General features: G+C 30.5%; 2 protein-coding genes across 4 annotated transcripts in view; one reads left to right on the top strand and one right to left on the bottom strand.

Annotated features, from left to right (window-relative positions):
• Window positions 1–1,174: 1,174 nt before the first annotated feature.
• On the top strand, window positions 1,175–3,968 carry LOC108690719 (protein MCM10 homolog). Its single transcript, XM_018198155.1, has 2 exons — window positions 1,175–1,361; window positions 1,742–3,968. Exon 2 carries the CDS (start codon window positions 1,752–1,754, stop codon window positions 3,966–3,968), a length of 2,217 nt encoding a protein of 738 aa, XP_018053644.1. The 5' UTR covers window positions 1,175–1,361; window positions 1,742–1,751.
• Window positions 3,969–4,925: 957 nt separating this feature from the next.
• Window positions 4,926–12,143, bottom strand: part of LOC108690747 (eukaryotic peptide chain release factor subunit 1) — an 11,223-nt gene continuing 4,005 nt past the window's right edge. For 2 of the 3 annotated variants that reach the window (XM_018198189.1, XM_018198187.1), the window contains exons 9-10: window positions 11,552–11,699; window positions 4,926–7,621 (exon numbers count right to left, since the gene is read on the bottom strand). In XM_018198189.1, coding sequence (XP_018053678.1) covers window positions 7,539–7,621; window positions 11,552–11,699 — 231 coding nt within the window. In that variant the 3' untranslated portion in view covers window positions 4,926–7,538. Of the gene's footprint in view, window positions 7,622–10,960; window positions 11,072–11,551; window positions 11,700–12,143 lie in introns of all 3 variants that reach the window. The other variant, XM_018198190.1, reaches the window with a different exon arrangement.

The raw sequence follows: 12,143 nt of genomic DNA, 5'->3' as shown, positions 1-12,143 counted from the left end.
ACAAACATATTATATGTCATAAAATTATAAACTCCTATAAGTTTGTTAAAAACAAAGCGATATTATTATTGAGACAATAAACATATCTAATAAATATGTATGCCTAATAAAAAAATTATATCCATTTAATTTGAATTAATATTAAATAAAAGTATAAACCATCATTAATATGTACAAAATTTTGCCCCAAAATTTTTTAATTAATCACAAGATAGTGATAAAAATCATTTGCTTCTAACAATATCAATTCAAGAAACTCGAAAGAATAGAAAAGATTTTATCTAAAATTCTTCACACCATGTTGCGAATATATAATTGTCATCGATGTGCAAAAAGCGAGAAGGCAAAATGATTGCATTACTTATATCATCGAGTTTAAATATTCAAAGAAGTGATTTATGTATATCGACATAAAATTAATTATCTATGCAATGTAAATACCTGGTGATAATCGTTTGCACTTTCGTTGTCTTGATAAGAACAAAGCAAGATGCGAGATGAAAACAACTTTGAGCGCGCAAATTGCCGGAGACACGTTGGGAGAGGTTGATCGATATACTTCCAGCCAAAGTAACGATTCAAGATGCCTGCTTCATACACTCAATATGCCACGTAATGAATCCGGCACTTTATGAGAGACACTTAAAAGTCCATGATACATAGAAAAACTTAAGACTTAATTCTCCGTTCGGGTCTTTTTTGACCCAAGCGTTTTTAAAAAGTTCTCTTGGTATTGTACTGTATTGTCAACAAAAAGATAAAGTTTTGAACATAATAAATGATATATGATATGAACATGGGTAGAGAATTAAGCAGTAAGGATATCAACATATTGGATTCGCTACTGCTTATGTTATGGTTTTACGATTTCTATCGTAATCGGTCAATTCGCTTACTACTTAAATCTTACATCTTAAGTTTTTCTATTATGTGCCATGGAAATTAAGATGATTGTTTCACGACACAATAACGAAAATACGAACGATCAGAGAACCGTGATTTCATGACCAGTTCCGCGCGTTCCTGAAATGAGCGCAATTCGAAAACTATCGAAAGATCGAAGGCTATCGACGTCATTGTGATTTTCGACATATCGAAGCGACAAAGTGGCGCTTGCGCAAGTGAATTCTCATCGTCTGTCGTCTAAGACTAAGAATTGGCGGGTAAACGTCGGGTGAGACCAGGTGTAATACTCGTGTAAATAATTGTATAAATTATACAAGATTGTACATATACTGTGTATGCAGAAATTGTTGAATAAAGCTTCGAAAGTTGTGATTCGAAGGCATTTACGCGTTAATGATACCTGTGATAATGAAACGGAATTTTGTTGAATTGCGATAGAAAAGAACGTAAGAAAGGTTAGATTATTTTTTATTGTATAGATATATATGAGTATTTAAATACTTTAGTTATAACAAATACGTTAGTTAATAAAGTTTGTGGGTAAATTCCTTTTCAACTTATAATCCGGCGCATACATAAAGAAAAATTTTTATTCTGTTCGATTTAATATTAAACACCTATAATCAATTCAAAAGTTAATTGGTGATTAAGTGAATTAACTCCATTTGACATTACTTTATTTTTTGACATCTCTAAACATCTAGACACCTGTCTTTAATTTCAATATAAACAAATGTCTTTAATTTCAATATAAACAACTGAAATAAAAATATAAATATAATTAAATTAAATATAAATGTATCTTTATTTCTTTTAATTCATCTGTTTTTTGTAGAACTTAAAACATGGAGCATGACGATAGTGATTGTGATCTAGACATCCTGAATAATCTCATATCAAACGACATCAAAGAAACTGAGCAGTCTAAGCAGGTTGAAGAAATTAAACTGCCTGAAATTAAACAGCCTGATCTACCAAAGCCAAGTAAGACTCTAACAGAATTGCAGTTCAGTTTTTTAGATTCTGCATCTAGTAACGTAAGTAATGAAAATAAACCAATTGATAAGAAAGTTAGTGAGATTTATGATGACAAGTTTGATTCTTCTGACGACGAAGACAGACGTTATTTTGAGGAGCAAAAGTATTCTAATTACGGACGAGAGTTAAAACATTTGTTAAAAGAACACTCTTCATTAAAGACTGAGCAGTCTGTAAAATTACAGAGTGCGAAGATAGTTGATTTTAATAATAAGAGTAAAACATTTGATTTCAATAATGCTATAAAAGGTAATAATAATAATACAGCAAAAGATGTCTATAGTGATCCCTTCTTTGGAATAAGAATAGTTAGTCCCCTTATATCCTCTGCTGAAATGAAAGAACGTATGAAAGACAAAATATCTGTAACGATATCAAAAGTAAAGAACCACATTATTTCTGATAATGTACATAATGACTGGGTAATTGCCGGTGTGTTAATCAACAAATCAACCACGAAAACCTCGCAAAAGGGAACCTCTTACTGTATCTGGAAAATAAGTGATTTGTCCGATGACCTAAAGACTGTGTCAATTTTTTTATTCAGTAATGCCTATAAACAACTATGGAAAACCATCGTTGGCAGTGTGATAGGTATTCTCAATCCAAACGTGCTCGAGAGTAAAGATAATATCGATCAAGCGACGCTATCGATCGACAATCCTCAGAAGATGATGATTCTTGGCAGGTCTAAGGATATGGGCAAATGCAAGTCGATCAAAAAGAATGGAGATCCGTGTACCACAATTATAAATACAAGTCGATGCGAGTACTGCGTCTATCATGTTAAACAGGAGTACAAGAAGTGTACGCGACGCGCAGAAATACAGTCAAGCAATACCAGTTATGGATTCACTGGAGACGCAATAAAACGCATGAATAGGCAGACCGTTATGCGAAAGCCTTACAACGGATTATCATCGTTCGTACCAGTATTAGCCAAACGCAACGAGAAATTGTATGAAAAGGACCGTGCGCGTTTGGAATTATTATCCGAGACTACTTCAGATAATAGTATTAAGAAAGTAAAAAACGATATAGACCATAAGGCGAGCAATATGGATACTAAAAAGAAAGGGATAGCTATTGAGCTAACTGGCAAACAAGTGAGAAAAGATTTTGAACGACTGAATAAACTAAGGAATTGGCAGTCCTCAAAGCAGATAATGATACAATCAACGCCTAATGGGTCAATTCTGTGTTCCAGTCCAATGCAATTGAAAGAAAGCAACCCGAGTAAATCTACAGATAATCTACAGAGCAATCGTATAGATAAGATCGGTTTGGCTTCTCTTACTTTACGCCCACGATTAGGAATGGGAAATAATCAAAATACAATAGATTTCTCTGAACCAATTACCAAGCAACAGATTCATAACGCCAAGATGAATGCGATCAAGTGGGTGCAAGAGCACGGAAAGATCAAAGCGGCGGACCCTAATCAAGTCCGCGCAAATATCAGAGAAAAACTAGAGAAAAACGCGAAGCGTCAGAGGGAAAATGATGAGAAGGAAGAGCGGAATGCAAAAAAAGCGAACATAAACGACAAATTCAAAGAAATGCTAGAAGCAAAATCTTCGCACGCAGACTTGATCGAGAAATCATATGACGAAGAGAAGGAGAAATACTTTAACAAGCTAGAAGCCAAGGAGAGAATGGAGGAAAAGATGATGAATACTTTCAAGATCAATTGCAAAGCAGTGAAGTGTATGCTATGCAAGTACACAGCGTTCTCAGCGTCGGACATGTGTAAGGAGCAACGACACCCGTTGCGCGTGATGGACGCTGTTAAGAGATTCTTCAAGTGCGCTGATTGTGGCAACCGGACTGTCAGCCTGAATCGTATGCCGTCGCACAGCTGTGGTAAGTGCAGCAGCTCGAATTGGATTAGAGCGGCTATGATGGATGAGAAGAAGACTGCTATCGTCGCAGAGACTTTATCCATTCGCGGCGCCGAAGAAAAGTTCCTGGGCTCTGTAGTGAAAGATGCCAATCTCAACCTTCTAGTTCCGAATGAAGATTAATATGTCAATTTGATTGCTCACAATATATATATTTTTTAAATAAGTATTATAAATATCTATAGAGAAAATTAATGAAATGATTGGAATGCAAACACGTAATACGTGTTTTAGGCACGTGTAAAGATAAGGTATTTGTATACAAAATAAATAGGTTGCTGAAATGTGCGATACTGCCTGTATGTATTAATTTAATTAATATTATTGTTAATATTTGCTGTGATAAAGATAAAAATGCAAGAATTAGTAGAATTTGCCATCTAAAGTAATATTTGTATTTTTTTATCATCAATTAAAAATAAGAGACGTAAATTTTACTAATCGTGACTGATACTTACTCCTATATTTTATATCTTAGAATCTACAAATGCAAAACGTTTGATATCCTTTTGTTTATTGTCAGTATTATCAATTTTCTTCTCTTCTTTTTTTTTTCATTTTATGAAATGTACAAATATAAAGAAATCCTAAAAGTGTATCTCTTGCATATTTCCGAAATGAAATACATTGAATTCTCTCTGTCCGAAATGTACACAGCGAGCAGAAACGTTTTGATACAGCCAGGTACAACAATTGTATAAAAATCACTATGTCGTCTCGACTACGTTTATCTAAATTACGGTTGTTTGAGATTTACGTTTAGGCTGAGGTAAACCATTATACTGTTTTCCTATTCGATAGAGCCATTTTGTACCTTTCTCGTGGCGAGAAAACTATGGTTCTTTTCCTTCTTATAAACGGGATATGAACGGTCTAAGTAAAGGTGGACATCAATAAGTTTCTAAATATGAAGACCTGTGATTGGATCCGGAAGTATTGCGCTGACATAAACCATTATAAATCAACGTTAAATGCTTGATTATATAACACAAAAAATGCAATAATTGAGAGCAATTGATGCATACAATTTTCCGCGAGGTATTATGCCAGTGTAACAATTCCGGATTCTAATCATCTGTTTATATGAGAAACATAGATTGTATTTTTTCACTCATGTACTGTTTAATATCCTATGGTTGTCCAGTTCTAGTCGGCATTTTATATTACGATGACACGTTACTCTCTTTCTTTTATATAAAACTTCGAGAGTAAAATATGCGTGAGAAAAGGAAGATTGGAAATAATGTTATTCGACAAACTTCCAATTATTGACATGTAAGATACTAATTATTATCCCAAAAAATTGTATCTCTTGAATACACTACGATAACACCGATTTATCGTAGCTCTCACGTACTTTGTACATGCACATATAATTTATTTTTTGAAAAAATATTAATCATTAAAGAGAATCATGTGCAAAAAAATATATATATGTATGTAGGAGAGAACTATAAATTGATAGTTATATTAATCAATAAATTATATACTGTGTTGTAAAAAGATTACGTTATTTTTCGAAAAATTTATTTTTGCTATTTCTTTCGAATTAACACATGGATATATGTATAGAATATTTTTGTATCTCTCATTATTTCAATCTTCCTCTTTGTCACCTGACAAAGCATAAATCTCATACAAAATGAGCAGCAGTACCATCAAAAATTTCTTTCCCAATCCTTAGCTATGATCCATGTATACTTGTAATCCAGCAAAAACAGATTTCATTTTAGAACAGCACGTGTGATACACATATACGAAAACGTGAAGCATTACAATAAAATTGTACTCTGAAAAATATTAGCCAGGATAAAATTTTCAACGATTACGCTCTCGTGTTGCCTTCCTTCGGATACAAAATGTAATGACTAATGAGATATTAAGGAAACAATTTCGATTAAAAGACACATTTCACTGGCAAAATGTGGAAGTAAAATAATCAATGACGAACATATTAATAGATTATACATTATATAACTATACTTGTAGAGATCATAGGCAAGCCATAATCTAAGTACGTCATCGATCCGTTATTAAAGCAACTCGCGTGGACGATATTTCCATGTACCTTTACCTTTACCTTAAAACAAAGATTACAAGGCTTTCCCTATTCTCTTCCTTTCTTTCATTCTTTCTCTCATTCTTTCTCTTTCTCTCTCACTTTCATGCATTGATATTTATTGATTTCTTAATTTATCTATCTTGCGTACTTAAATGGATGTTCCGCTAAGCAGAAACGTAGTCGCACCGATGTATAGAAATAAATAACTATCTAGACTCCTATAATGAGAAGATGTTTACATATAAAAATTTGAAGAAACGTTAAGCCGGTAATTAACATCTGGGTATCTTGAGAGACAATACACAGATATACAAATACTTCGAATCATCACGTTCTGGAATTCGTTGTGCACATATCGCAAAATCGGATCTTTCTCGTACGTTCCACTTTGATGAAGTTCTCTTGTGCGCCTGTTTTTGTCTCTGCAAGGTGTACAACAATATCGCAAATAATGTAGATACATTATTAAATAACGATACATCGTTTTCGTCGAGTAAATCTCACAACATTCGAGACTCTTTGAGAAACTCTTCGCTCTCTATACAGTATTCTTTCATAAAGGATACTTCACCAAAATTGCACGTTACATTCTTTTCACATTTATACATACATAGCGTCATTTATTACAGAGGCATCATACGAATAAGCAAATTAAATTAACAATGTTAAAATAAATTTCGTAATATATCTTCAGTAACTGTTTAAATATTGCGGGGAATATCTTTCTCTTCACTGAGGTGCACCACTATAACAATGAAAAATTACTTCGATACTTTTGCGAAGCGTTTCTTATGTACAATTGTGTGAATGTACAAAAATCTAAGAGCCAAGAGCCAGCAACGGAGCAATGTAGAATTGCGAGGAATTATCTGTCCTTACGTTTACAAGTGTGTATCACTGCATAAGACGGAAATACTTCATTTACTCCGTGGATCGTGTACGCGACCTCAACTTATGTCTAAGGCAACTGTGCCGTTTTTAAAAATTGACATCTATTTACAGAACTCTTCTCCGTATGAATTTTGCAAATATCGGTGTAGAATGCACGATACGCAATTGTATGTTCATAATAATCAGTTTATTACAGCTCTTTCATGATTGTGTCTGAACAAAATAACGCTATAGCCACTCTTGTAGCTCAAACACTCATTTCTCGTAAAATTTATGATAAGATGACAAACATCAATTTAATATAAAATTACAATCGAACCACCATACACTGTACATTTGTATTCGGAACTGTAGAGCGCGTAATTTATTTAAAGGAATCCCTGTGAATAATTAAAGACCATAAATTGTAATATAAGGTGGTGAATGTATGAGAATAGGCAGGTATCAAGCTGGCTTAATTAAGTGTCACAGTCTTCGAATCGCCTTTTCTTTTATAGACATGGATTATATCAGCCGCGCCATATTCGCTGGTACTCTTCTCTTTCGTGTATCAATTACAATCTGTTTCATGTTTGGTAAATTCTAGACAATAATTTTATGACGATATCGTACGTGCTGTATTGTAAATTTTGAAACATATTTTCTTTACGCTTCTTTCTTGGGGCATCATGAGAAAGAACATACTCAAGTCCCTGCTTTCTCCGAAGCTAAGAGAACCAAATGTCGATTGAGTCATGGACTTAGTAGTCGTCCAAATCAAAACCATCAGTCTCGATGTCGTCCAGCTGCATACTTTGAAAGTCCACTTTGTACCGCAAGATACCTGTAAGATATACATTTAAAGATACATGCAAGAGAGCGATAATCATTAAAAAATTTCTGCTAAAAAATAAAATATTTTTATATGAAAATAAAATTATCAAATATTTATGTGAAAAACCAATTATAAATAGAGCAATATGTAATGGTATATAAGCAAATATACATATAATAATAAAAACTGCACAATTACAATTAGCATTAATTGATAATACGCTATATACAATTGGTCCCAAAAAGATTGCAACACTTTTTTTCGATGGATTTCGGAATGCAGTTTATTTATCGAGCAATTAGTTCTTATTCATGAATTCATAAATAAAAAGCTTTGGTTCAAATACCAAAGCTCGATGAGTAAGCTGACATTCCGAAACCCATCGAAAAAAGTGTTGCAACCTTTCTATGACCGGCTGTATGTGCTAAATTATATAAATTTAAATAAAATTTGTATTTTAGGACAACGCTTTCCTATACAGGAGAAATATATTTTTATATATTGTACTTTATAATACATATATAGTAAAACATCATAATTATTATATTAACAGAACACACAAAACTTAAATAAAGCATTTTGAAAAAAAGCTATTGTACAAAGAAAGCAGTGTCCAAAAGAAACATATGATATTAGTTGAACATTTTATCATTAATTTTGAAATGATATAAGACAACACAAATTAATATTATATATTTTAGTGATTAGGAGAGACGACCATGTACAATAAAATAATAAAATCTGTAAACTTATATTAATATATTTAAAATAAATTAATATTTATATAAATATTTGAGATACTATATAACAAACGCGCGTTACTATATAACAAAAATTATAACTGTAAAGAATTAATAAAATAAGAAATGCAAATACATATGTATAAAAGTACATCAATTATAATATTGAGATGTAAATTATGATTAAATGTATCGATTTTTATTCTTTGTTATTAATTAATAAAGAACATGTACTGTACCTTTCCCAATATGCAAGCTAATAAAAATAAGATACTGATTAGCATTTGAAAAATATCAACTATATTTTAACTATTTTAAGCAGTTGCTATGTGAAAGCGTAAATACTCATAGATATCATAATTGCACGATACTTGTGTTCATTATCAGAGATAACACTTCTCATAGCATTTTTCATAACTTTCAGATTAACATCTAATTTTCGATATTACCTCTCTCTTATAAATTATAAAATATATATTATCTGTGATGATGAACTTAATGTTGCTTATTATTTAACATGCATTGGAATATATTACATTATTTTTTATTTTTTATTATAAGCATGGGCAAAGGGTATAATAAAAGAAATATATTGAAAGCTAATAAACTTTAAGATATAGCGTGTAATAATGTATGATCTTGTTGATTACTTTCCTGCTTCTTGTATGACAATATAAATTTTATGATAAAAATGTTTTAATATTTGTGAAACTGACACAGTATATGTCGAAAGACATCTAAATAAAAAGTTAAGATAATTACATTAATATTTTTGCATGTGTGTGTTAAATATAAATTATTTTTAAATGTAAACTACAATTTTTATTTTCTTGATAAAATAAATCAATTTTTTTTATATACAAAACGAGATCATTTAACTGAAGCAGAATCCGAATTATAAATTTTTCTTTCTTGAAATATATATTATAGAAATTAAAATATACAATTATATTAAAGGAATGTACATGCGCTTACTACGATCTAATATCAGTAAAGATTATCAGTATATAGTCTAATCTACGACGTCTATAGCATAATAATATAAAATAAATTCAATAAAATACTGTATGTATAAATACTGTACACAAAATAATAATTGATGACAAATCAAAATTATGTTAAATATATGCAATACAAAATTCTACTTTTTAAAAAATAAAATTAAAATATCATAAAAGTTATCATGCATACATATTTTGTATATACAAAACATATTTTGTATAACTATAATTGTAGAACAAAAAAAATAGATTTAGTAATAAATTGAAAAAAAAATTGCGTATTTCCATTCAGCAAAATTTTTATAATTTATATGTGTGAATAATAATGCATTGAATCAAGAATTATCAAACAGTGTGTACGTGAAACATGTTTAAAAATTAATTTTGATCAATAAAATAAATATCATTAGATGAGACATAGACGTAAGTAGTTATATTCTTAGTAATGATAATAAAACTTGTCATTGTTGCCTAAAAGCTAACATTTCAAAGCGTTAGCAATCAATTTATTTATAATATATTCCTGTGAACATGGTCTTTCTAGTTCGTAACGGATTTTCATTGTGTACGATAGTACCGTAGTACGAAGATCGAAGATGACATGTGTTAAGTGAATAAGAATGTGGCTATATATTTGTAGCAATATATGTAACTATCAAGCAATACTATTTTCCAATGAATCAACCACTGTATTGTATCTACTATGTATTGTACTACTCCAATTATGAGATCAACAATGTACGAATCTAACAACGCCGCGATAGGAAAAGATAGAAGACTGGAAGATTTCAACTCACCCTGTATATAAACAGAGTTATCCATATCTCATATATATATATAATATATATGTATGTAAGATTTTTCTTTATATGCGTATATCACCAAGAAAGAAAAGAAAGACAGCGGGAACTCTCAGACTTTATTCGTAGAAAAAAAGAAATATAATACTTTGAGAAATGTAAATTAAAAATGTTTATTACCACATTCAAACTTATTTTAAAAGACACATATGCATATGTACTACAGATTTGCACAGAAGAAACAAACTATTTAGTGAGAAACCCAATAAAAGAAATCGTGAATTTTTGGACAAATTTATCTTTGTATTTATAAATTACTCAAAAGTAGAGTATTTTACAATAATTGTAATTATCTTTCTATGTATTATAAAACAAAATATATTAATTTCAGAAAACCTTAAATTCATTTATGTAAATATTTACATGTTTAATAGTTAAATTTTATTATGTGTAAGATGTTACTGACAAAATGTATTCACATTCCTCAGGAAAAGATAAGAAAAAATGAATGAGATGAACTGAGATTATATAAATTGAGATAATATGTTAAGAAAAAAATGTGGCTAATTATAAACTTGAGATTTATATTAAGAGATTTATATAGAATTTAGAGATTTTATATAGAATTAATCTATTAATTTGTTTATACTTATGATTATAATTAAATCATTACAATTACACCAGAAATTTAATGCAAAACATTAAGAACAAATAAAGCAAATGATAAATTTGTCCAGCTTTGCAAATAATATGCTTTATAAATACACGAGATGTAAGTGAACGCACGCAAGACAGAGAGTAAGCTACCTGGTCGATTCTGAGTAATTCACGGATGAAATTAGTAATCATCAAGGTCAACATCATCAAGAGGCTCATCGGCCTGCAGTGACTGGAAATCAACTTTGTAGCGGAGGATTCCTATACACCAAGATATACTCCATAGTTAATATCAGTTCGAAAAAATTTATCTTCCATACAAAAGAAACTTTTCTGGTGTCTAGCAACGTTAATCTATTGGCTTTTAGAGACATTGTATACCCATAAAACGCAACTACACTATAACTTAACAATAAATAAAGTTTCACAGCAAGTTATAAATGCGCAGATGGTATTTTAAAAAAGCCTAGCATATATGAGTACATATTATTTGAATATTTCAAATATAGGTATCAAAATTCTTTGATACCATTTCCTAATTTTAAATTTCTATTTTTTTACTTTTCTATTTATTTTATTTAACCGTTTTTCTTCATTATGTGTTTTATTTTTTTAGGACCTTATATTTATAATTTTATAATTATAATATAAAAATTTATATATTTTATGATAAATAGGGAGCTAGAATATGGCTTATAAAATTAAAAATAATAATAATAAACATGTATAAAAGAAACTTACCTCCTATACCACCAAAACCTCTAACAAACTGGGATCCTTCCTGAGATTTGTCCGTGATAATTTCCAAAGTGGCACCAAAACTTTTATAATTATTTGCAAGCCATTCCAGTAGTGGTTGACATTCTACGAGTTCCAATTCTACCCCACTCTATAAAAAATATAGATAAAGTATAAAAAATAATCAAAAATTAAATTTAAAATGAATTAATAAAAAATGAATTAATAAAAAAAATATGACAAAGTTATTAGTTTTTTCACAGTATGTTAAAGACTATTGTAATTAAAGATTAGACAATATCAGTTAGAGATACAGATAGGTTTTTGTATTCGTATTATTCCTTGGAGCGTCGAGTAACTTGTCGCTCGGTTGACTCGTGATCTGTAGACCTGGATTCGATTTCATCTGCGCCTATATATGCGATTTTTCGCGTTTAAGGAGCCGAAAATGAGTCCATCTGATGATTAAGAGAACCTACGCCGTTCGGATCAGCGTTAAACTGTAAGTCCCACTGATTCTGAGAGTGAATAAATATACTATTATTGAAAAAGTCAAAACAAGCAAGTCTTTGCTTCCCAAAGAGGGTCTAAGCTT

The sequence above is a fragment of the Atta colombica genome, unplaced genomic scaffold, assembly GCF_001594045.1.
Source record: "Atta colombica isolate Treedump-2 unplaced genomic scaffold, Acol1.0 scaffold35, whole genome shotgun sequence".
Classification (NCBI taxonomy): domain Eukaryota; kingdom Metazoa; phylum Arthropoda; class Insecta; order Hymenoptera; family Formicidae; genus Atta; species Atta colombica.
This window is presented reverse-complemented; position numbering and strand designations above follow the sequence as displayed.